We start from the raw sequence: 26,335 nt of genomic DNA, 5'->3' as shown, positions 1-26,335 counted from the left end.
GTCAAATTGGCCAATTTAGGGGTTGTAATTTACTTTGTATATTATTCCGCGAACTTTTTTCATTTTTTTAGATCACTGCTTTGAGAAAATAAAAAACTGTGTTCATTTGGATACACCTTGAAGCACAGCTCATGTTATTTGTCTTGCAAAAATCCATGGGCCACAGGTCGTTCCTGAGTGCCTATACAGTGCACAGGGGAGGTCCATCTGTCGACCGATTATGGCCCTCAGAAGTGTATTTTTCACATGGCTTCACCTAGTACCAGTGATTGGCCAAGTTACCTTCGAATTTGTGTTTCCTCTTCAACAATGCAATGCTGAGAATTTGTTGAATAAGCAACGTTTCATCGGGCTGTGAAGTGACTGCAGTCACCAAAGTCACTGCGTGACCATGTACATGTGAACGTACACGTGGACGATCAACCACACAGTCATTGTTCACTCTCCACTGGTACCTATATGTACATCTGTCAAAAACTGTCCACACACCATCAGTGCCAATCATAACACTCTATAAATAAGTAAATATGGTAATTATCCTTGCATTTTGGGTAGAGAGTTTACTGTTCTTGGAAAAAACAGAAAGCTAAATGTCATGAATTCAGAAATTTGGTTCAAGAAAACCAGGATTCAGTACAGTTAATGATGATTTTAGGCTTATCAAAGGCGCATTGGCAGTTTATATATTACCCCTTAATATAGACCCTTCCAACAGCTCGATGCTTCACACGTTTTCGTTGTGCACGTTAACGGTTGCATTATTTGAACAAATTGTCTTTTCCAAAGATTGTCTGTACAATTTTTTTAAAAAACCAAAATTTCTCTTTTCTCGAAAATGACAGCATTCTTGGCGGTAAGATTTCGCAGATTGTCTGACACTATTATGTACTTACTTTACAGTAAGATATTTTGAGATAATTCAACTGTCCCCTTTTTGAGATCTTGCAAATCCTATACACTGCCATTAAGAGCGCTTTCATCCAGTTCAGCTATTCTGTATTGAATCATTCACCAAATTTCCTATTCCACAATTACCCGTCTCCACCAGCTATCGCTGCTGCTCCAGTCTACCGCTCAGCAAGCTTCAATCCAATCCCTCAGGATAGTCCCTCGACTGGCACCCAGTCCTCTAGCATCTCCAATACCTTGGGTCGTTCCCCCCCGCCTCCCAATTACAACTTCATCACTTCGGAGAACGCCTCTGCTCAGACCCAATCCAGTGGCTATGCCAGTGGAAGTATCAGTGCCAACAACCGCGGCCGTACCTCTAGTATCGGTGCATCCTCTGTGGATAGTATGGGTTATCGTAGTCGTGGAGCAGATTCCTATCTCAGCACACAGGATCAGCGGAGTAACTTTGGAACAACCTCACCAGTCAGTATCCCAGCTGCAAGCACATCTCCCTACAGCTCCAATTTCCAGACCTATGAGTCGTATCGTTCAGAGGAACGGGACAACAGTTATGGACGGTCAGCGTCGGACCTCTACGATGGGTCACCAGAAATCGGTGTGACACGTCCAAAGGCTGGCTTCCATACCATTGACCGTTCCACAGGCTTCAATGCTGACAGTGCGTATGGTAGCCCAACCAGCTTTGGCAATGGATTTGGTTCCTATGGAGGTGCAAGTACTCTTGGAAAACAACCCTCAGGTAATTGGCACTTCTCTCTTACTTACGATGCATTTGTTTCAAAGCTATTTCATTGTAGTGTGAAACTGTACACAGGGACAAATAGAATCTACCCTAGGTCTCCATATAATCAGCTTATATTTTACAATCTTCTACTTAAGCACTGCATAGCAAGTGCTTTGGAGGAAATAAAACCAAATATAAACAAAAGCCCTATTTGATGTAAAGTGGCTAAGTTGTGCCTCCTGAACCATTCAGTGGACTCCATGATCTGTAAAGTTACAGAAGTTCAGCTACATACTTTTCCCCAAAATAACTCAGCGCAGTGCCTCTCAGAGTGCTACCAGAGATTTACGATCCTGTAATCTTACAATTATCAATCTCTCTCTTTTTACCCTTCAGGAAGTCTGTCAGTCCCCTCTGCCCGTCCGGGGCACTCTTACCAGGCTAGTGCTTTTCAAAACACCTCCGAGTCTTTCAGATCCTACAACAGCGGTAATGTTGGAACCAGAGGAACCTCTCAGTTTTCCTTCAACAATAACAATGCTAGCACTGAGGAGTTGCCATCCAGGCTCGTTGAGGTAGAGCATGCTGAAGTACAGACACCTAGCAGGTTCAACAGCAAGTCAGGTGAGCTAGTAAAACCCTGTGTCTCTTGAAGGGTGATTGACAAAACCTCCCATTGAGTCACTGCTCACTACTTGTCCTTTCCTTATACTTATCACCAGCAACTTTGGGAGTAGTTTCGGCTTTTTGATTTTGTTTTGTTTGGGGCTTTTTGGAGGGAAGACTATGGATGGATTCAATATTATGGGTGCTGTTTTCAAATCTCCTTATTCTCCACTAGTAGTTAATGCTGAGATGGTTAGGACCTTTACACTAAGGTATATTCCTGAATTGTAGTTTTGCATATCTGCAGCAAAGACAGACACTTGTTAATTAATTCATACTTAAGCCTCTTCTAACCCCCCCCTTTAAATGTTCGCATTATTAGCATTTCTCTCTCTCTTCCCACAGACCTCCTGCAGTCCACTAGCTCTTCCCTAGGTGGTGGGTTTGACCTCTCAACTCCGACCCGACCCCTACGACGTTCCATGTCCGTGGACAATGAGTTTGGACTGAATAACGATGGCTATTGGTCAGGTAGCAGCAAGACCAACTTGCTGTCTGGGTACCAGACCCAGAGAGAGACAAAGGAAAGTAAGGAATACAGTCTGTCCAGTGGGACCGAGACTCAACGTGGCAGGTCACGTCACATCGGAGACAGGACTTATGGGGGAATAAGCTCTCGCTCACGCTCACTGGATAGGTTTGGAGACCGTGAAGGTATCTTTGACCTGAAGAGCCTTCATTTTAAGCCAGCTGGATTGTGATCTTTCAAGCTTTCTCTTAAAATAATTTCTCTTGAAATAGATTCTACTAATCAAAACGGTGACTTTAGGGCATAACATTTAAATGGAGAAGTCTGTGTGTGTACAGTGGTGTAATTCTTACTCAATGGTATTTGAGGTTTCATTCCTTAGGAATTCTTTCTGCTAAAAGTGGTGGCTTTTTTCAGCTAACTAACTAATGTTTCTTCCTTTTTCTCTTTATCTTTTTCCACAGGTCTATTGTTCAAAAATGTTTCCTTTAATTTCTAACCATTTCAACAGCATCCTGATATCTGATTCACCAGCTTGTTTGACAATTTTGAGGCCATTTTCTTTCCGTCTTACTTACTTTGTCACTCTACAACAGGTTATTCAACTTCATGAAGATAGTTGATCTGTTTTTAACTTTCTACAGCTGATTTTTCAAAGGTGGAAGTTAACTCAAACTTTTTTCTCAGAATTACTGTGGAAGGGCAGAACTCATCGGCTTGGGAATTGTTCCCGTTTAGGAATAACTTGGAGGGTTTCAAATTGCCATGTTTAAAATGCCATAGTTACTTTCATTACCCTGGTGGTTTCAGTGTCTTTTATCACAAAACCAACTGTTTGCTGGGCTCATTTGGAATTTTATGAATGCATCCCACAATGCATTGTGTTACCCCCTAAGCTACTTAGTTTTGGAAGGATGAAACATTTTAACAAACACATCCGTACCCTTCTTACAACCATGAGCCCCACCCTTGCCCCTTTTTGAAAACTGTGTTCCTTGGCACCTTAAAATTCATTAAAAATTTTAATTGGAAGGAATGAATGGCCTTTACAATGCATCGTGGTTTGTCATACACCCCTACAGACAGAGACGGGTACACTGTACACTAACATCTCTTGATACTAATGTGCATGCTTTTCTTTGCCCTCTGACCTCTCTTCCCGGCAATCATTACAGACCATCACGTGTCACCAGTCGGTGGTTATGATTATCACTCATCCACCCCAAGACAACACCAAATGGATCGACCTGCTTATATGTACCCTACAAACACCACATCGTCAGGTATCTTCGAGATTAAAAAAATACAAAACCAGAACCAAATCACTACTTGATGGATGTTTCTTTAAGCTTGTCAATTGTGAAAACGACAAACACAATCTCTTTTGTTCAGTCTTGATTTGAATTCATTAAGAAATCTCACTCATGTTGAACTGTGAGGCATCGTCTTCAAATTGAGATCTAGTGACTAATTATCTCCACAAATTCTATCGGCCATGTGTAGATGTCCCTATAGAATTTCTTCATTTAGGGGCTATTCTTGAGACATGCTGGTTCTGGAGTGGTGCAATCTTGGCAACGTTCCATGGCCACGTTCCATGGCCACATGCATGATTTAACTTGTGCACTTTTCTTTTGCTTGGGTTTGTTAAAAGTGACATTTGTAGTTTTTTAGGGTAAGGCTGTTTGTCTTTTATGTAATGTTTGCATTTGTTCTAATCGCGTTGCTACTAGTTATTAACACCCACTGAGATACTTTGTTTCTTCGTCTAAGCTCAATTTTCCTCTTTCAAACAATTTCTCAGGTTACCATAGTGATACTAACACAACCAGTTCCCATGACGATGGCTCAAGCACTCAAGGGTCGACGTCTCGGGGTGGGAACCCCTTGACGAGTTTTAGCGTCCCCGGCCCACCTCCTAACTACCAAGCTGCTAAAGGTGACGGTTTTATTAACCTCTGACTTGACCTTTGACCTGATGCCCAAATAAGCTGAACTCTGTTAGCTGACCTTGCTATTGTTTAAAGACTGTCACCATTGACAGTTGCAGTTTGAGCAGTTAAATCTTTAAATTAACATCACTGGTATATCATAAGGAAGTTAAGAATCAAGAGAGACAGTAATAGTGTTCTGTAGAATTGGCAGAGTTTTTGAAATGCTAAAGACACATCTTTCCTTTTGTCTCACATTTGATGATGACTGGCATTTCTAATAAACGAGCTGGGTCATTTTTTATCCACTGTACACTCTGTAGTCAAGATCCAGGCTCCAGCCTACAGCCCACTGAAGCGGAACCAGCAGGCGGGTGTGGCCAGAGTTAGACACCAGCCTTTGCCTGTTGTGACTCCTAGGGCTCCCGATGTGACCTATCGAGGAGTTGGAGATGGAACCAGCCCAGGGGTGAGTTGGCAAGAGTTTTGAAGAAAATCCCATGTCTAAACTAAACGTTCAGTTATTAGAATCTTCATTTAGATATTTGCTTGAAAGAGAGTGCTGACTAAGGTATGACTGAGAGCTTAGTAAGTAAAGCCTCAACTTTTTTGTCTTTTTAATCTATGAAATTCACTCGTCAAATGGGCGGGAAGGGCCACTTGGTGTGACAAGTACACAAACAGGAGAAGGAAAAGTTTAATTTTATTTCAAGAGTACAGCAGAAAGCAGTTGTAGTACTAGATTTGATATTGAAGCCACAGCAACATTTTATTCATAACTTCAAAATCTTGAGTTGCCAAAATGTCCTCTTTGCTGTACCAGCCTAACATCATTGAATTTGAGGTTAGTTGGTATGGTCACATTTCCAAGTTGATAATTTCTCTTTTCCTCTTTCAGACGGCTAACCGTTCCTTCAGCTCAGAGGATCTAAACACTGAGATGTTGAATCTTGAGGGTCTGATGAAAGATTTGAATGCCATCACTGCCTCTGAACTGCAAAGCTAGAGAATAAGCTTTCCGTGTCCTGCCCTTGCTCCGCAACTGCTCCGCCCCCTTTTCCCTCCACATCTCAACCATTTGTAAATACTCACTTATCTTGTAACTTTTGTGAACTAATGCAAGAATTCTGGTTAAGACGCAGTCGTGTAAGTGACCATCATGTGGCAGTTTTTATAAGCTGGGTTATGATATTACCAATGCTGCGATTAGAGGTCACTCTCTCACGTAGTTTTGATGAGGTGATTAAGTTAATTGCACTGTTTTTAGGGCATGTTTTTTATATAACAGTGACTGTATTGCACCTGTAGCTTTTGTAAAAATTGTCAAAGGTCTCTGAGCTGGATGGACGAATGTGTAATCAGCAATATCAGATTATTGCCAAAACGTACTGTATAGAAGGCTAATAACGAGGGCACCTTACTGATGGTGTTTTTGTAATTGGTGATTATTTGTTGGATGTTCTTCACACAAACACACAAAAGTATTGCACAGAAAAATCACCAGACTAGGTTAGGGGGCAATTTTAAAAGATTATTGTACACCAATTTGGTTTTGGTGTATTTTTGATTAACTGAATATTATTGATCAGTTTGTTACAATTACTGTTACTTTTTTCTGACCACAATCTTCGTATATGAAAATGTCAGAATACTTTTTTCTGCAAGTGCTTTTAATCAGGGTATGCTTAGATGTCTAGGTATAAAAATATTGTGATAATGGTCCACTTTTGTCGAGTGCTTAACATTGCCCCGTAAATGGTGCTGTTTCGGAAAGGAACTAAACAGTGGTGTATTTATTTTTGTGTTGTAACCATTTTAACAAGTGAGGATAAATTGTACTTTTATTTGTGAATACAGAGGTGTATTTTCACAGGATTTGTTCGAGCTGTTTCTGAAGACAAACTGCTGTCCTGGCCCACATTTGTGACTGACTGTAGTTCTGTCACCAGCAAGGGACTTTCTCTTTCGATTTATAAAGGCGCACCCTCTTTTGACAAGATTGAAATTGCAAGGTGTTGGGGCAGTTACCTTTACAGTACTTGCCAAACTACAGTTCTGCTCAATACATTCAACAATTTAAATATTCTGTTGAGTGATAAAATAAGAAGATATTTACAAAAGAGTGGTTGCATTTATTCATTTTTTTGTTTTTAGAAAGATGGTGACACTACTGTACCTTTCAAATTGTTAGATATTGTTTCAGTGGATATTTATGAGGAATGAGTTTGACTGGGTGATCGTGCCCACTGAATTTAAATGTAAATTGTATCTTGATTGCAAGTTTTCCTATTTTAGGGAGATAGTGCTGATTTCAAGCCACAAATGATAACTAGCCATTTTCCATTGAGCCTATGTGCATAATGTGTACTGTGTACAGAATGTATGCGTGAATATTGTGTAAAATGGCGCTGTCACATGGATGTGCATGTGATGTGTCATTACAAAGTGAAAGCAGCACTCTCTTTGAGAGCTAGAATGTCTGTATAGACTCGGTCATCGTAAGACAACACTCACTTTGAGAGCCAGAAGGTCTGAGTGGTTACAAAGCAGCACTCAAAGCTTTTACTTTGCTAGAACTTGATGGTCCTCATGTACTGCCCATTATTGGCACTGGTTTATACTTTGTTTACTTGAAACAGTTTTACTGGATTTATTTAATATAGAAATACCTCATTGCTTAGGCAATCTTTGTTTAGGTGGGCATCTTGTTTTGAAGAATGGAAATTAATTTCAGTCAATTTTCTTGAATTGTTTCCCTTTTAAATAAATACTGAAGGCTTAGGGGCAATATTAAAGAACTGTTATTCTTGGCTTTTTGACAGAAGTATTTGTTTTGAATATTAGTTCATGTACAGTTGCCTTTCAGTTGTCAGATCTCTTGTTCAAGAAATGGCTTAGTTTATCTAGCCAAATTGAGATATTTGTATTTACTCCCAAACTCTGAAAGTAGCCTGCTTGAATAGATCTTACTTGTTTTCCTTCCCAGCATTTCATCTATTTTTTATACTCCTAAATTATTGCCCTTTTTGTTTTAGTAACTTGTAATAGTGCATAAGTTATGGGTGTAAATTATAACGTCGGTGGCAGTTGGATTAAATTATTAAGCTGATTTGTTAATACAAATACTTGCAAGTACAGTCTCTATAGAAAACTGTAAAAGTACTCTAATCATTACTCATTTATTAACAGATTATTTCTCTCAAAACAGTTCAGTTGTTGTAAACCTTAAGTGTAATTTCTGTGCACCCCCCTTGCTCTGGCGGTATCAGTACATTTGTCAAAGTTTATAACCCAGTTTTTACCAGCACAGTTTGATCATGAAGCTGCCTTGGTATGTGTGGTTGCCCAGGCCATCAATTCATTTACAAACATCCATTAGTACATCCTAGCCAGACCAGGAGGGATTGCTTGTGTTGTTGCTATGCAAGTAACTGTTATGAATACAACTCCTTGTGATTTTTTGTTGAAGGTTTTATTCTGACATAGGTTAAAACAAACATTGAACTCTGACCCCAGATTGATGGCATGCCCCCACGTGAATTGTTTGCAGTACTCAGAGGGTTTTAAAGTTTATTTAGATAGTGAAAACCTCAGCTTAGATGATTTACAGCTCTTGGGGGAACCAGTACTAAAACAGAACGCATCTTGAATATCTAATGACAGAAACTAAAACAAAGTTTGTTCAAGAGCCTCTTTCATGAAAGGTAAACTACCTAGCAAATGACAAAATTTCAAAGGCCAAATTGTCACCGCTGTCAGAGATCAGAGTTCAATGTATGCCATTTGTTGTCTGTCAGAAAGCTGTAGTGGTAGGACACTAATACATAAATATGTACATGTTTATTTCATACTTAACTGAGTTTTTTAAGCTTGTAAATATTATTTGCTTATTTAAAATAAGTGCAAAGGCAACACACCCTATCACAATGCAGCATGCTCTGAATATGGTTATAATGCGGTTTTAAGGAAGTATGTAAACTTTTTTATAATTTGAAACTCAAATATCTTAGGCCATCTGTAACTGAATGACATGTTAGGAGTATGGGTTTGTTCCCTTTTTTTGGCAGAACTCTTAAGTTTTTTATTTGTTTTGTGTTTCATTGTACTTAAAACAGTGTCTATGAAAATGCACCCTTATCTAGATTTAACTTACAAATAAGTACTATCCAACTGCAGCCAGTATACAACTTCTTCAAAGCTTGCTTTAGTCAAGATTTAAAAATATTGACACAAGACAGAGACATTGATAATCCAGAAGGCATGAGTTGGGATTGCATACAAGTAGGAATGGAGATGCATGTTATTTTGCTGTGGTCATGGGGCACACTTTAAATTGATTAATTTATTTAGAAATATTCACAGAATACAGAAAGTTTCTCTTTAGCACCAGCAGGTTACCAGCCAAGGTATCATAATGAATATGACTTGTGGGTGATCTCCTGCAGAAGTGTTGCTTACCCTATGTTTTCATTCATTCCTTTCTCCTTTTGAGGAGGGTAACTTCTGGCTTGAAATTGTTAGGTTCCATTATTGCATACTTGTTTCTTTTATCTGTTGCTCTAAGTAGGCATCTTGATGTGTCCATTTTGCTCTTTCTTTCATCACAGTGATCTGCATCCTAGCCACCCCCCCTTTCCCTAGCCATCTTTTTTATTCTTACCATCAACCGGGCAATAACTCTGATGGTAGCATAGGATTTCTGTTCAGAACTCAAGCTTTGATACTTCAGGGCTGTGTAGAGCCTCATACAAGTACAAAGTTGAGAATTACCAGATCTCTTTATAATAATGCAAAGGTTGATGAATGCACCACACCAAATTGGGCCTTATATCCTGACAATTCAATGGAAATTAAAAACTGCATTTTTGAAATGAATATCCATTTTATAAACCTTCTAAACATGTTAATTTTTGTCAATGAACTTTCAAGATTTAAACTAATTTTATAGTCCTAAATTACATGTCCTTAATTAATCATGTCAGCGTAATCGTGATTGTCATGACTGAATTAGTACACACGATGGTGTGAAATGACTAACTGGGGAACATATTCCATTGGTTTCATCTTGCATATGACAATTTGCTGTTGGTTTTGGTATTGATTCTGTGACCTTCTGATGTGATTGAGGTTAGGTCAGGGGGCAAAGTTTAATTTTGAAAGTGTCACTGTCTTTCCTGTGGAGTTGTCATCTGAAGACAGATTTAAAGTGAGGACAATAATCCTACAGGTCAAGTTATTTTGAAAAGAAAGAATATTTTTACAGGAAGTTTTTGGAGGTGGGAGTAGAGCAGAGGGGAGTTTATCACTCATGCCAGAAAGTTTGTCTCTTTTAAGGTTGTATTGTCCATGCTCACACTGAAGATTGAAATCCATCATTGTTGATATTTGAAATGAAATGGTTGTTGCATGACAGAAGACTGGCCAAAAAACTACGTTCCCATTGTGATTGCATTGTGAATAATGCTAATTTTAGTTATAAAGAAAAAAGACTGGGGATTTTGCAAAATGAAAAATTTGAACAATCAGGACTGATGCAGTCTTTTATTTTACTCCTGTACAAACCTTGTGGTGTTTTAATGTATTGAAGAAATTGCACTTGGTTTGATATCGTTTTCATCTTGGAACGTCTTACAAGTAGATGATGTACTTTCTGTACTCCAGCATGGACAAGACATCCTTAAAAATAGCTACAAGCTGCAAATAGATGACGTCAGCATTGCGCAGAATGCACCTGTTGAGAACTAATCGAAGCAAATTGTTCTTGTACATAAATACACACCAAGACTTGAAATATTGCATCACCTGCTTGTCATGCTGGGATCTGAATCACACTGTATGTACATAGAGATATCACTGTTGTATGGTACCGTGGGAGTAACTCGGCTTCTTCTGTATGTTCGGCTTGAGTGAGATTTCATTCTGTAGTAACGTGGCATAATTTTGACAATAAAAGAAGTTTTTTTGTAAAAAAGGAAGTTCCAATTTGCTATTCTTATTTCCAGCTAGCAAACGTTGTTGGGCGAAACTCGCCCATCCCAGTAACCGATTTTTGAGAGAATAGCGATCGGTCCCTTTAATGCACAAGTGTATGCTCAGAGTCGAGGTAATCGAATCATAGAGCAAGGACCCGTCAAATCAGTACATCTGGCGAATTCAACAAAAAAAATACGTGGACAACGTGCTGTGAACGACGCACCTGTACATTCTAGAAATTTCACAGAACGAAACCAAAAAGTTATCCGTTGGGGTCCGTCACGGTACGAAAAAGACGCACAAGAATTGGAACGGAAAGTCTTGCAAAAATACACACAGGTTTCGAGGTTTCAATATTTGTGCGTTTACAAATAATCAGCACTGTTGTAGTGTCCGTTTTACTTCCCTTTTCTCTTGTTTATCTTGTTTCTAACTTTTCACTTCCCCTATGTGCGAATGGAGCCGTCCAGCCTTGGTGGATACTTCAGTTGGGTCGTCTACCAATATTCCTTGGTATTTGCCGAGCGGTTCACGCTCGGGTGGCTGTGTGCTAGGAGGCTCTCTTTCGGTGCAAGGTGTAGCTTGTTCCTTTTCTCATCACCAAAATGGCAATTTTACCCTATTCCGCTAGTTTGGTGCTATATCTGTCAACATTTCTGCTGATTCTGGCTATATGTGAAGGACGTAAGTTTTTTCAAGTTTTGATATGTATTCTCAACTTATATTTTGTTGGTTAAATCTACATGTTGCCGGGGTTTGCGCCCTTCGCACTCACGGTGACAAATTTTGTCCGTGGAGTTGCTAAGCAACGAAAATACACTGGTTTCAGCATATAAAATAAAATATTTAATGCTTTATCAAATTATGTTCTCCCACCTTGATTTAAACTATTTTGGTTGTGCATTTAGATTTTAGGAAAGAGTTCCGTATACGGACACAGCATGACACCCTGTGCACTAACCCAATGAGACTGGTCTGAAAAATTCTAAATGTTTTCTAAGTAAATGACTTTTTTCCCTCCTAAATTGAACTTTTCAGGACATGTTTTTGCTTTCTGATTGCTAACAGGTCGCTGTAGTCAATAATTACTGGCGTGCGTACATCAAAATCTTCCCCAGCTGGTTTTTGATAAAATTGCAGTTTAGCATGTTATCTGTCAAAGGACAGAAGCATCATAAAATTATATTGAAATGATTTGTAAAATTGTTGTTGCTGTCCATAAATGAAGAAAAGAAGCATGTACCTTTTTTTAAGGTGATCAGTTTTATGCTTCATGTCTCCAGTGCAGTGCAAGGTCAGACAGGTGGAGATAGGGTCAGGGATTTTTTTCTATCCTATAATTTAGTATAAATAATTTCAAGTGTATATTGCGAATTGGTCATTTCTGAAGGGAGTTTTTGCTGGTGCCAAAATTAAGTCATCAAGATGAGGAAAAAGTTGTCATATTAGTATGCTGTTTTGCCTGGGTCAGATATTATTCAAATGAACCAATTAGAGCCTGAAACTTGACATTTGTATTGGTTTAACAGGTTTTTCTTGAGTTCATGCTAAAATCATCCATAATACTCACACCCCATCTCTTAACTCTAGGGGATTCACTGAACACTGCTGAGACAGCACTTATGGCTGACCTAGTAGTAAAACAATATTCCTCAACTTACCACCCCCACGAAATTAAATGCTCCCCTTCAAGCACTTGTTCCTTCTTGAAAGGAATTTGAAGCACCTGTGGATGTCTTCAGCGGGTTGCAGTGGGTACATAGCTAGAAGAATCCTTGTTCAGTACGCAGGTTGGCATGTGGTTAGACTGACTTTATTTTCAGTAATTCAATTATTGTACACCCACATCAGGTGAGACTCTTGGGCTTATTTATGGGACCTGGACATGTAGTCTCCTCCAAACTAAAAAAAATTCCCTCCTTCACTAAATTAATTGAAAACACTGTAAGACACAAAAGGGGTTTGACCTCTTCAAATGTTCAAACCAAGTACATAAAGAAATTAAAACGCCAGTTAGAGATTGGAAAGACAAACATGAAATTTAGATTTTTCTTCTTCAAATCTCACACAGTATGGGAAGATTTGTCTATTTCTCTTCCAGTATTCTCCAAATCACTGCAGAGTGACAGGGAAAGACATCATTGACTTTCCAAGCATTCCTGATTTCCTTGCCCTCACATATATCTTTTCACATGGATAACGTTGGAATATGAAGCATAGATCCTGGTTAGCTGACCTTGTTTACAGCCCATGTTCTTTTTATGAGGTAGGATGAAGTAACCAATTGAACATCAAAGCCATTTGGTTTCGGTCAAGCTCAAATCTCATGCCATAAATCATGAGGAACAGGGTGAACATTTTCACATCATGCATACCACAGAAGCCAGTATTGTGGACAAAGCTTTCCAAGTGAAGTACGTGTAGCCTTAATAGGAAAACCACTTATGTGGTGAAGCATAGAAGTTTCCTTCCTCTGCGATTGAAATAGCTCAGATCAAACTTTCGGCATATTGTAGCACATCTTTTGAGTCCTTAAGAAAAGTAAGGGCTATTCTGTTTCAAACATCTGACTGATAAACCAACCCCATTACTACTGTGTCACCTTTCCTAACTTTGCCAAATCTAAGTATGATGCTTAATTGCATTGGCTTCCAGAAGTTTCCAGAAGAAAGTCATCATTAACATGCCTATCGAGGCTTTTCCAATACTACATTGATATTTACTCATACACAGTTGTTCCAGTCGTAAACGTTTCCGTATTTCAGGAAGTGTCTGAAGCACATGGTTTTGTAATAAACCAGCTTGACAGGTCTGGAGGGACACATGCTCACTAGAATAGCATCCAACTAAGACTTGGACTTCGATGCAAGTCTAACAGCACTGTATTAAATCTAATTTATAGGCAGCAGGTATATCTCCATCCTGTTTTCCTTCCATTTCCAGGCTAGACTAACATGTACCACCTCCTGTTGTGTACGAGCTTGACCTTGGATCACATATTCGACACTTGGTTTAGTTTCCGGCAATATTTGTAGCTACATCATTCAGGGGGCTCAAGCTGTCATAACCCACTGACTGGGGTGAATAACAAAGTCACTGTTGTGGTAGGCTGTGTGACAGGTTGCAGACACCATGACATAGATGTGAATTAAGTAGAATGTCAAGAATCCGACAAATGTTGAGGTTTCAGGTCTGGTTAACTGACATAAACTGCCCGATATGCTGGTCTTTTGTAGGAACATTGAAACAGACATTTCAGGGCCCATTTTTTAGTTTGATTAAAAATAGGTGAATATATTTTTATTTTAGGGGTTGTCACTGACAGTATACATGTTTGTCCTTTAGTGAATATAAACTTTTAATCCCTATGAAGACTGACACTATTTTGAATTAAGTCAAGAAATGAATTACTTTGGACACCCATGAATCTTGTGACAGTGGCAACCTCAATTCTGTTAGGTGGACAGTCACTCTAAAATCGGAAAAACTATTGTCCGCTCTCAGGTGTGTCACTGTTTCTGTTCTTGGTATGTCACCCTGCCTGTTCTCTGGTATGTCAGTATTTTTTGAATGGTGTTTCTTTTCTTTTCAATGTCTCATGTTATCTTCCCTGACAAGTACTTTATACCATTTAGCTTTCCTGTAGCAGACAAAGTTGGACAAGAATAATTGACTGTCACCTCAAAGATTATATCTACACCCTCTCATTCTCTCTTCCTCACACCGACCTTTTTCCCAGCTGGTCTTTACACCATACACTTGCACTGAATTTGTTTGTTTTGTTTTCGTAGGACCACAGCCCCCAGAGTTCACCAGTTCCTTCACATCGCCAACTAGTATCAGAGTGGAGTGGGACGACCCAATCCTTGACCCTGGAGCCGTGGTCAGAGGTTACCGCATACAGTACAAGCTGGGCCAAAATGGCAAACTGATCAAACTGAAGTTGAATGCCCGTGTTGGCAACTCCTATGATATTGATGGTATGTAAAAGATTGCAGTCCTTTGCATCAGTTGCAAATAAGCAGGTCAACAACAGAGCTACATGTAGTTTCAATTTACTGATTCTCAAAAATGAAGCTTTCATTACATTCATTGGCCATTTACTTTCCAAATAACATTATCAAAAAAATTATTCAGAAATATAGTAGTTGTGGGGAACTTGTGATACAAAGTAATTAAAGATTTGTATGCTTTCTTTATGATGCAAGTGTCAAGGTCTCGCTTTAATGTAATTATGGAGGTGGCTATATAAACCTTCCAATTCCCTACTAGATATGATCAGACTCCATTGGGCTAAAATTTGGAGGGATGGTTGAAGCACCATCAGTGAATCTCAGTGATTGGTAAATGTAACTAATGTTGCCTCCATGTTTTTCTGTGGACAGGATTGACCGAGTCATGTGGGGATTATTTAATCCGTATGTCTACGGCTTCTTCCAAAGGCTTGAGTCGTTACAGCAGCTTCAATCAAGTTGACAGTAAGTGTTTACTGGGGATAGTGCTCAAATATTTGATTAGTTTTGGCACATTTTACTGTTTCTCTAAACTCATCTTCTTTAACCTTAGTTTAGAAGTTTTAAACCTCGTTACTTCTTGTTTAAATTTGTTTTTTGTTGTTTTTGAGTGTCTAGAAGAATTAATGCCTTTTTAATATCTTGATCCCCAAACCCTTTGGCCAAAAAGGATTACTTTCTGGTCCACAAAATCTCAATGCCATCCCGTCCAGCACATCAGCAAGAGTCACCTGGTCCCCTCCATCCAACGGCTTCTGCATCACCGGTTACCAGCTGAAATACGGCCCCAATGAGAATGAGCTGCAGTCGATGGACCTTCCCACTGAACTGAACCAGTATTTACTGTCAGATCTGCTGCCGGGTACCAGTTACATTTTGACTCTAGCAGCCGTTGCCAATGGGGAAATTAGTGAAGAGGCTTACTTCCAGTGGTATCAAGGTAACCAGCATAATAATCAACCTCCTCACTCTTCCCCCCACATACACAGCTCCACCCACCCCTTGTTCAGATTTATGGATATCCCTGATCTGTCTTTGGCCTGATTGGAGGCTAAGTCTTGTAAAATTGAAGTTGAAAAAAAAAAGTCCATTTGACTGACTATACAACGGTAAATTTACTAAGTTCTGTTACACATTTAGGCCTACATTAAGATTGAAAACAGGTATACAATAAACATGTTGAGGAATTGAGCTTGTAGATGCAGGTGTTGCAGAGAAATACGTCATAAATATAAAGAACAGATTGACAAAAAATAAAGGACACACAAAATGACTGGCTGATAAAAAGATTGAGAGGAATGCATAAAGAGATGACTAGGCAACTTGTGATGTAACAAAGAAATCAATAAAACAAACAGATGGAAACAACTAAAGTTTTAGAGCTATAAGAACAAGAATTTCACCAAAGAGAATGCAAGGGCCTCAAATTTGGCAAGAAGCATTTCATTTTGATGGGGTTATTGTACCTGATCTCTGTAAGACTAGGTTTCCAGAGTCGTTGGTGTCAAGTTACAAAGCGATACTTCCCTCTTTGGTTTGGTTGCATGTGGTGGAGGTCACACATCTGGTGTGAGGAATTTTTCCATTAAGTTTCTTTCTTTGTCTTTGAGGCTGAAACTAATGTCTAGACAGCCAATCATTGACAGAAATAAGTCTTTTTCATTAGAGAAAGGATATTGACCAGAGCAGATGATCATGTGTAGCACATATTCACAAATTTGTGCAGGGTTGTTTTGATGTTATGTTAGCAGGGTTAGTGGGGAGCCCCGACTTCCTGAGTTTTCCCCTAGACAAGGAATGAATGCGGTCTTCATGTTGCTGGTTGAATGAGTCTCACCCCATGGGAGTTGGTTTGGTTGTAGAATTTTTGACATGCTTGCCAAACAAGATATGCTGAAATAAAAAATTGTGTTTAAATATTTTGGATAAAAGTTTTTCAAAGTCATTTATGGAATTTTGTTTTTACAATTCCATTTACATCAGTACTGATTTGCTGATTTTCAAAAAAGTAGCATACAGCCAGTCTAATGTTTTTTTCTCCCTTGATATACTATTTGTGTAATTGTTGTACCCCTACAGCCGGACCCCCTAGTGCACCAGCTAACCTAAAAGCTACCCCATCAACCACTGAGACTGCTGTTGTTATGTGGAGTCCTACTTCCTCTAGTGTAACTCGCTATGAGTACCTTTATGGTCCCATGGGATATTCAGACAGTGAGGTAACTGCTGGCTATGTGGGGCCTAGCACCACATTGGTTGAGCTGAGTAGTCTGACACCAGGAGAGGAATATGTGTTCAAGGTCGCATCTGTCAATAGTGTAGGACAGAGTGAACCTGTTACAGTGACATGGACCCAGCCTGCTCCGCCACCTGTAGGTATGTTATTAAGATTCACCTATCCACTTTATACCCTGCATTACTGTTTCTTGCTCGGTGATAACATGAAACAAGCATTCACAAGTTCACTGTTGTACAGTCATTTGCAAATGCTGAGGACCACCCATGCAAAATGCATTAACCTGACGAAAAATCAAACTTAAACCAATCAATCATGGCAAATTATGTTTAATTTCAATGTGTAACCTTAGTTTAGTTTTTTGGCTAAACAGCTATTTGACTACAATTCCATGATTTGAAATGTTAACAGCCTGATATTTAGTTTGTCCTCCTTTATTTCTGATTGCTAAGACTGGCTTTTTTTTTACCCAAGCTGCCTTACAGACAAAATAAAATGTCTTACAAGACCTGCCTTTGCAAAAAAATTTATTCCAATGAGTATGTAGCACTACACTGATGTTACACACCACTGTAAAAACATGTTCAAGTAATCATTCAATGAGACAATTTACCAATAAACTTCCGGGTGGTCTTAAACTTTTGCAAATTACCGTAGTGTCAAAACTCTAAAGGATTTGAGTCTGCCACTACAGAATTGGATGGCTTGCATGTACGCCCAACTTAAAATCTTTGCACTAATTAAACAAGATGTAAGGTATCTTAGTAGTCTTTGAAGAAGGAATTTTTGATATTGGTTGTGTTTGATCTATCTTTACAGTTGTTCCTAGCAAGCCTATTCCTGCTGCTCCTGGCCAAGTCGATATAGAAATCACATCAGCCGAAACAGCCCTGATCACCTGGACAAGGCCTGAGGGGGATGTAGAGATCACTGGCTACATTGTGGGCTTTGGCCTAGCTGGATCAGATGCCAGTGAGCTGACATTGTTCAGTGTGGGTCCTGATGATACAGAGGAAGAGTTGGATCAGTTGAAGCCTGGCTCAGACTATATGGTCACTATACAAGCCTACAATGATGTAGGAGATGGAGAGATACTAGCTGCAGACTGGCATCAGGAAGCACCGTCAGTACCACTGAGTAAGCTGCCTAACATACCCATGATGTACTCTGTATTTGCACACTGTATGCAGGCCTTTAAAGGACCCCAAAAAAAAGGCTGGCCAGAGCATTGCTCACAAAATGCATGCACATGCAAAAATGCAGCAACTAAGCTTGGCTTGCCTGTCGCACAGCATCGTGGGATAGCACTGCACTGCAGAGCCAGCACATATAGTTATATCTAGGGGATCTGTATTTGCATCAATATTATTTAGGATCAATTTACCATTTAATCCATCACTGTGAAGGGAATGTAGGAAAGATGACCCCAATTAACTGATCTTCATAATGATGTCAACATCACCAGAGGCTGGGGTTGTTTCAATAGATTGAGGTCATTCATGGTAACTTCTGAAATTATTTTGTGTGGATTTAGGATGAAAAATGTCCAACTTTTACCCAAGCAGCAACTGTCGTATCCCAACAGGTGGAGTTTCAGAGCTAAATTTCCTTCACAGTGTTTTCCTCTCCACCGTCAAGCGGAATCTTTGGGTTCTTCCCCAGGCATTCCATCCCCACCCCAGGGGGTCTTGAGCTACAGCCCCTCCCCTAACACCATCATTGTTAGGTGGATAATTACAGAGGAGGATGCAGCTGAGCAGATAGAAGGGTACCGTGTCACTTATGGTCAAGATGTTTCAGCCAGCGACAGCAGCGTGGAAGTAGGACCTCTAGAGGAGTCCATTGAGATACAGAGTCTGCAACCAGACACATTCTACTACATAAAGGTGCACAAGTTCAATGCCGCTGGACGTGGTGAATCCGTATCCAGGAGCTTACAGACATTGCGTAAGCCTTTCAGCAGCCTGTCTTTTGATCCAAAATATAGAAAGTTCCCAAGATATTTGAGATTGTAACTCCAAATACAGTTTGGTGATAGGACATAATAATTTACAGAAAGCAAGGAATATATTAAAGGCATTGATGGTACATCTACAGTAGTGCTTACACGTAATTTACTTATTAGTGGGCATTCATCAACTGTCCCACATGTTGGGGAAAGATTTTTTTTTTGCTGCCTTGTAATTTCTGGAAAAAACTTTCAGGTCCCTTCCAACTCTGCCATCAAATCAAACTCAGCAATGAAATTAAAGCTTATGTAGTGGTGCATCTTGAATGTTCATGGTTCCCTTTTTTGTAGTTCACACCTCCTAGTTCTAATGATGCTTATTTGTTGCAAACTAAACTTACCAGGTTTTTTTTGTTTTTGTTTTTTGTTTTTGTTTTTTCTTTCTTTTCAGCTCCTCCCCCAGGTAAGTCACATCTGCTTTCAGCTTAGTTCATTGTAAGTAATGTTTGTCTTTCTGTGCCATCTGCATTGTGTCTTGCATTGCGCATTTTGTAATTTAACAATTCATTAGAATTTCAGCCATGAGTTTTATCAGAAATTCAGAAGAGATTTGCATTACTTTTTGCTCTAGAAGCCAAAAGGTGCATAAATAAACTCTGAAACACCACACCATGCCTAACGTCACAAAATCTAAAGATTCCTCAAAGTACAAATTGTGCTCTAGTTCTCAAGGCATAAGGATATGGTAAATTTTTGAGGCTGAGGAACTTTTCAGAGAATTAAAGTTCCTGTTATTTTGTACAGACTGAAAAACCTATTTGCAGGTAAGTCAGGGTGAGATTTCAACTGTCATCAAATAGAGAGAGCAATAGTTTCAATTAATCTGTTTAAATGTTGTCATGTATACCTGTACTTTAAGCACAAGTTATGCCGGCCCTCCTCCATCCCTGTAACTACCAACTAAAGAAATCTGAAGCATTTGAGACACCAGCAATGCCCAATGTTTACATGCAGAAGAGCGTTGTGCTCAGCAACAGCAGTGCATCCGACAGTTTAATGTGTCTCGTTCCCGTGGTGATGGAGCGATCTGCCCTCAAATTCTCCAATACCTCAACTGTCTTCAGCGACTGCAGGATGCCTGCATTGAAGATACTGGCTACCGCAACCGGGTCAATGGCATCCGCAACATGTTCCTGATGGAAAGTTGCAATCGAAACTCTGGTAGAACCCCAGAAACCGGTTCCCCAGGACCGGTACGAGTGCCAGGTAGCATTCCCGCACCCCTGTCCTTCCCTGTGACATGTCCCCCTTGTTGATGCTACCGATGTTAAGAGCATTCTTTTACTGGTTTTTACATAGAGGGTTCCTGGTTGATATCGTGGTGCCTTCATTGGCACATGCTAGGAGTTGTCAGGTGTGAGGGATTGAAATCGGTCATATCAATCCAGTGTGTTTGTTAGCAATTGCTGAAAATGCTTGATGATAAAGCAACCACAACAAGCTATGATCTGAAGATTTGCATCTTGTTGGCTGGATATCTGCATGAGTTTGTACCTAGATTACTATAACCACGCAGCTTTCAATACCAGCTTGAGATGCATGTGTGGATATTTCTTAAGCTTGAAGAGTGGGAACCCTCTATCTGAATGGCTTCATTGGCAAACCATCAGGCTTGGCTGTAAATGGTTGAGGTTAAATTTGTTGCACTAGCTGTACTTTGCACGTTAGCCGTTTAATCTGGTTTTGTTTCTCTATTTCAATATTTTACAATCAAACTTGATGGGTAACAGGGTATACCACTGATCAGCTGAAGTTAAACCTACTGCTTTCTAGCTGAAGTTGAACCTACTGCTTTCTAGCTGAAGTTGAACCTACTGCTTCCTGTATGTGTTAACTACATGTAGCAGTGTTCATATTGGTTCCAAATTTGTCCAACTTGTTTGTAGTGTCAGCAGTGTTCATATTGGTTCCAAATTTGTCCAACTTGTTTGTAGTGTCAGCAGTGTTCATATTGGTTCCAAATTTGTCCAACTTGTTTGTAGTGTCAGCACAGCGCATTTGGAGTCAAGCTGCCGTGGCGTTTATGCCCAGCTCCCTTGTCCAGAAATTTGACCGTTCCCTTTGTGCTTATGCAGGCTTTCACAGCCATGGCTACTTGAGCATTGTTTGTACCTGTGACTGCATTCCTGTGTTGGCCTTCTTTGTTCTGCTCGGTAGTTACAGAATAATCAGTACATTGAAACAGACTGTGTTAGATGCTATTTGAGGAATTAATATCTAACTTGCACTTTGTACCAAACAACAGTGGCATGCTTCTGCCAATATTCAGTTTCAACTTCAGAGAGTGTGGCTGGCATGACATTCCAGTTTTCTCCGTACTGCTTGAGGCTAACTTCTTTCAATGTATGTGCATCCCGTGTGAGAAAAAAATCCCTTCCCATATTAACCGTATGAAAGGAAGATTTAGCCCCTTTAAGTCTGCCTAATTATTTGGTAGATTTGGAGGTTATCTGTAGGCTTGTTCCTTTTCACACATTCTGTGAAATTCTGTCCTGTTTCATGCAAGCTGCCCTTGTTGATGTCTGTTGTGCGCAAACTCTGTAGCATTCTTGTTTTTCTAGTATTGTTACTAAAACACATCCCCAGGCCCTTTTTTAAGAATTATCCATCAGTTTCATAGATGATGTATACTGATCATGTCCTCTGATTAGATAGCCTTGTTTGTCAGTTGTAAAAGTTTGTTTCATGATCAAGTTGATATTGGCTTGTCCTGACCCCATTTGTCCAGTGTGTCATGTCTCATCATAGATTAGACATTCCATACACCTGCCAAGTTGTTATACCCACCCTCTGGTTGTAGCCTAAAGGCTGATGAAGTCTTGTATGAGGATTGTTGGTATCTATGTGGGTCTGATGTCTCTTCTGTGATGCTGTCCATTTTTTGAGATGTTTCCTTCAGTGACGTGTTAATTAAATGTTTTGTTAAACTTCAACATGTGTGCCACTTCAGTCTTTAAATGGAGGTAAAAAACTCTGTTACTAGCTCAAAATGCATGGGAAACAAGCGCTTGATACATTTGCCGTGTAATGGATGTGTGAGCATGTGTTTGTTTCTCTTTCCGTTAAGTGGCATGTTAAGTCACAGGACAAGGAGCTTTGACTATTTATGAGTTACCAAGATTTGAGAATTTTGTTTCAATATCTTCAGGGGGTTTTGGTGCGACTCCATCGGATATCATTCCTGAAGGCAGGTCTTTTCATCTTTTGAAGTCTGCATGGCAGTCTCTTCTCCTTAAAAAAAAGGAAAATTGCGGGCCAAATTTCCCAAGCAAAGCAAACATCTAATAGTTGTATGCCAATGCTTTCAAGTTGTAGTGAAATGTAGTGTGTTGATTCATTAACAGAGGATGCAATGCAATAAGTCTCTACTGATGGTTCCTATACTGAGGCCTGTGTATTGATGAAGATGCTAAAGTAAAGATGTTATCATCCAAACTAGACTTTTGAAATGGACTGTTTTTTATCTCACTGGTGTTTAAGTGGTACAGCGTTCTACTTGCAACTTGAATGACACCACTAGGCCTATGGTTAATACACATTTTTGTAACAAATACGGATAGTAACTTGAAGATGATACATTCAGTGAGAGTGAAATTTATTCACTTGACTTCGGTAATTATGATAAAGCAGTGATATTCAGGTATATACAGTGATTTCCATGATTGTTGAGACAATTTTAACGTTTATCATCAGAATAAATTGTGTTCTTTTAGTGTAGCTATTTGAAACAAGGATCGAAGCCTACTGATGATACTAAATGATCTGAGCTTTTTCTTACTATTGTATAGAGGTTATTCCACCACCTTCACAGTTATCAGCAACAGTGCTTTCCTCAACATCAGCACTCCTATCTTGGTATGATGAGACTCTCGAATCTTCCCAAGTTGTCACTGATAGTCGCTTCTACAATGTTCTGTATCGCACCCCACTTAACCAAGGGTAAGTCCAACAAAGTTGTAATCCAATGAACAGTAAGTCATTCAAAAGCCAGCCATAAATGGATGAACAACATTGTTGTGTAATTTAACAGAATTCCTTTGTCATGTGACCTGACTTGAAATGGGATAATTTATGATTGACTTGATCACAACCTTGGCTTAGTCATTTTTGTTGCAATGAGGACCAATATTTGCTTGGGTTTCCCGCAAGTAGTGAAGTTTTACTATCGATACTTTCATGTGCGGACTTTTTTTTTCATTTCTGGACCTCAGCTATTTAGAGGAACGGACCTCTGAAACCAACTATGTGGTAGATTTCCTGCTACCTGGTGTACCATTTGAGTTTTCTGTCCAGCTGGTCTTGGACCACCAACAAAGAAGTGAAATGAGCGAAACAATAACTGTCACTTCCAGGGATCCAGGTTTGTTTGATCTTGTATTCAAAGAAGGGGTAGAGATGATTCTAAACTCCAAAGGGGGGGGAAGGATAAGGTTTGACATTGTCAAACCAGGAGAATGACAATGATCTGGCACTGAAAATTAAGGTCAGACTTTTTAAAGCCTGTAATATTCCTTCTCTTTGTAGAACGAGGCGCAAGGCCCGAGAGATTCTCCGTTACCCAGGTGACTGTGACAGGTCCAACTTCAGCCAAAGTGATACTGAACTGGCTTCCTCCACCAGAGAGGACGGATGTCATGCGTAAGTCCCAACATAAGCATGGGTTTCTCACAGGATTCCCAAACAGCTCCTAACCTGCAGGGCTAGAAGCAAAGTTGTTGGGGCAGATTTTACTTGTTTCAGTGCTTGACTTCAGGATTGTGATGTACAAGGTTCATGTCGTAATTGCAATGGCTTTTGTGGGTTTAAAATCCCAAAACTGCACGCAATGACTCTGTTGCTCGTAGTTGACATGACTGTCGAGGGAAGTCGACTTCATTTCAAGTACATTGTGCCTTTTTTTCAGTGTCAAATTCAGGAATATAATTTTGTGCTTGAAAGAATAGGAAACATTTCACTGCTTTAAACTCGACTCAAAATTTGCTGTGCTCTGCAGAATACAAGATAGAGTATACAGACTCTGAAGAATTCCTTGACCCAGCAACCACTTGGGACAGCTTGACCGTAGATGGATCTGAGATCACCGCTTCCTTGGAAGGCTTAGCGACTGACCGGGAATATCATGTCAGGATTACGGCCATATTCAGCCCTACAGATATTGGACCAACCTTGGTTACACCAGCAACCTTTACCACTCCCGCGGTTCCCCCGTCAGGTAAATATAAAGACAAGAAAACTGTACAGTGGCATAGCAGGGGGAAGAAGGCAAACCCCCTGCGCCCCCACTCCCTAAAACCCTGTCATTTGTCACTTGCCAAGGATATGTCTTTAAAATTAGGTTGTCAATGAAACAAGAAAGGAATGAAGTTTACGAGCTAGAACTTAATTTTATCACTTTCATCCCCTTTTTAATGAACAGTGATTGCAGTTGCAGCATCGAAAGGTCCAGCCCCCCCCCCAACATTTCCTATTTTGGGATCAAGTCACCTTTTGTACCCCTCATATTGTGCTGGTGCCTCTGCGGGCCCCCAACTGACAAAACCTTCGGCTAGGTGGTGGGGAATTGCTGACGTAGTTTCAGTTATAGGTGGTTAGTCGTAAGCATTCTTTGGGTATTTAGCTGAAATTATGAAAATAAATGGAAGAAATTATTTTTTAATTGTATTCAGCTAAAGCCTCTAAGCAGTGTGATGAGACAGAGCTAGATGCAGTGAGACGTCGAGTCAACTTCTTGTGGGAAGGTGTCACCGATGGTGTACAGCGCTCTCCATTGTTCGGTGTGCCAATTCCATATTGTGATGATGAGTTTGGTGTGGAAGAATGCCATGGCCTCTTGTGAGTATGAGTTCATTGACAACCAGCAGAGAAATATCAGTTCTTATTGGATAAGGTGTATGTATCTTTGAGTAAGATGCTCTGTAATTTGGTTTTTTTTTCCAGTATCGAGGTAGTGGCTTCCTGTTTAAAGCAGAGATGATGGTCGTGATTGATTTTACAGTTTATAGCTGAAATGATGGAATTGAATGTCTGCAGAATTGAACTGATTTGAATTTGTCATCATTCAGAGTTGATTGTCATGATTTCTGATTTGTTTTTCTTTCATTATATCAGCTGTTTCTGTATTCCTGGGAAGAAGCCTCCAGTATTGAGAGAGCCCCATTGCTGTAAGTCAGCATCCAATCAATGAAATTATATTAAAGTTGCCAGGTTTCTGAATTATTTCTACTTCTGTCCCATAATAAGCCCACATGTCATGATATTAATGGAATTACTTGGCCACTGAGCAAAATGTTAAATGAATTATCCAAGAAGAAAAGGGTACTTTAGATTTTTAAATGTTTGCAATGGCAAGCCTCAAAATGCTCCAAACTTTCTGTAGATACCTTGACTTTCTTGACAATTAGTCATAGAGGTTGTACCATCATACAGGCATGTACCACATTGTTATGGTGATTTCAGTTAGGTTTTTCAGGTAACTTCTCCCACAGTCCAAATGTCAAGCCCTCTAACTTTTTCAGACTTTGGTTTCTGAAGGCTCCTGTGTTTTCTTTAAAAGTACCCCATTCTCTCTGTGTTTGGATTGACTTGTTTCAGCTGTCAATGACCCACCATGCCATCGTGAATACAACGCAGCACGCCAAGCTCTCCATGAAGCTCGACTGAAAGGACAACCAGCTATGGCTGCTCAGCTTCCCCATTGCCGTAGTGATGGCTACTACTATCCTAAACAGTGCTCTGGAACCATGTGAGAGTCACCCCTCCTATTAAGTTCTAAGCCCCTCCCCGTATCCATCCCTTATTGTTATTCAACCAAAGCAATGCCCTGAACTGTTCTTATCAAAAGCAGTTGAATCTTCATGTTGATTTTACTATTGTACTGCCAGATTATAGTGACATTCTTGCAAAGAGAATGAGGAATATCTGTTGGACATTAATTTGAAGAGATAATCTGCTATCTTTATTCCTGGGGCCAATTTCATGGAGCTGCTCAAGTACAAAATATGCAGGGAAAAAATTTTGCTTAATAAACAAAGGTTACCAGCTAAAACTCTATCTGATTGTTATGCTAACAAAAAAAAAACAGCTAAATACAATCCCAGAACAATATACATGTACATCACACTGAGTTTTGGTTGGTTACCTGATTTATCGAGTAAGGTTTTCTTGCGCTCAAACAAATTTTGTTCTTAAGTAGCTCTATGAAATTGGCCCAAGCTTGTCCTTTGTGAGTGACGGGTATGCCTAGCTAGATTTGTATCAATGTACTTGTTTAGGTGTTACTGTGTGACTGAGAATGGAGTTCACACTGGCCAAGAGGTGCCCATGTGGAATGCTCCTACACTCTATTGTGGTAAGTTCAATTCTCATCAGGTCTCTACAAAGTCTGTTCGTTGCTATGCAACAGA

The 26,335-nt window shown here is 39.8% G+C and overlaps 2 protein-coding genes across 19 annotated transcripts in view; both read left to right on the top strand.

Moving 5' to 3' along the window:
• The window catches only part of LOC110975666 (uncharacterized), a 78,812-nt gene extending 68,695 nt beyond the window's left edge, over positions 1-10,117 (top strand). For 17 of the 18 annotated variants that reach the window (XM_022228386.2, XM_022228351.2, XM_087140418.1 and 14 more), the window contains 7 exons: positions 1,049-1,651; positions 2,033-2,260; positions 2,648-2,956; positions 3,947-4,054; positions 4,576-4,710; positions 5,026-5,171; positions 5,601-10,117. In XM_022228386.2, coding sequence (XP_022084078.2) covers positions 1,049-1,651; positions 2,033-2,260; positions 2,648-2,956; positions 3,947-4,054; positions 4,576-4,710; positions 5,026-5,171; positions 5,601-5,708 — 1,637 coding nt within the window. In that variant the 3' untranslated portion in view covers positions 5,709-10,117. The remainder of the gene's footprint in view (positions 1-1,048; positions 1,652-2,032; positions 2,261-2,647; positions 2,957-3,946; positions 4,055-4,575; positions 4,711-5,025; positions 5,172-5,600) is intronic. The other variant, XM_022228411.2, reaches the window with a different exon arrangement.
• A 1,056-nt stretch (positions 10,118-11,173) lies between these two features.
• Positions 11,174-26,335, top strand: part of LOC110975741 (neogenin-like) — a 19,227-nt gene continuing 4,065 nt past the window's right edge. Inside the window, exons 1-18 of the mRNA XM_087139997.1 lie at positions 11,174-11,359; positions 14,467-14,655; positions 15,061-15,153; positions 15,359-15,628; positions 16,768-17,064; positions 17,744-18,061; positions 18,587-18,871; positions 19,324-19,335; positions 19,857-20,138; positions 22,081-22,119; positions 22,721-22,871; positions 23,144-23,292; positions 23,457-23,570; positions 23,926-24,144; positions 24,599-24,764; positions 25,041-25,093; positions 25,524-25,674; positions 26,204-26,280. Coding sequence (XP_086996123.1) covers positions 11,281-11,359; positions 14,467-14,655; positions 15,061-15,153; positions 15,359-15,628; positions 16,768-17,064; positions 17,744-18,061; positions 18,587-18,871; positions 19,324-19,335; positions 19,857-20,138; positions 22,081-22,119; positions 22,721-22,871; positions 23,144-23,292; positions 23,457-23,570; positions 23,926-24,144; positions 24,599-24,764; positions 25,041-25,093; positions 25,524-25,674; positions 26,204-26,280 — 2,944 coding nt within the window. The 5' untranslated portion in view covers positions 11,174-11,280. The remainder of the gene's footprint in view (positions 11,360-14,466; positions 14,656-15,060; positions 15,154-15,358; positions 15,629-16,767; positions 17,065-17,743; positions 18,062-18,586; positions 18,872-19,323; positions 19,336-19,856; positions 20,139-22,080; positions 22,120-22,720; positions 22,872-23,143; positions 23,293-23,456; positions 23,571-23,925; positions 24,145-24,598; positions 24,765-25,040; positions 25,094-25,523; positions 25,675-26,203; positions 26,281-26,335) is intronic.

Source organism: Acanthaster planci, linkage group LG08 (genome assembly GCF_054643075.1).
Source record: "Acanthaster planci isolate LZ-2023a linkage group LG08, COTS_SCS, whole genome shotgun sequence".
Classification (NCBI taxonomy): domain Eukaryota; kingdom Metazoa; phylum Echinodermata; class Asteroidea; order Valvatida; family Acanthasteridae; genus Acanthaster; species Acanthaster planci.
The sequence above is the reverse complement of the archived record's forward strand: the minus strand, read 5'-3'. Positions and strand labels throughout refer to the sequence as shown.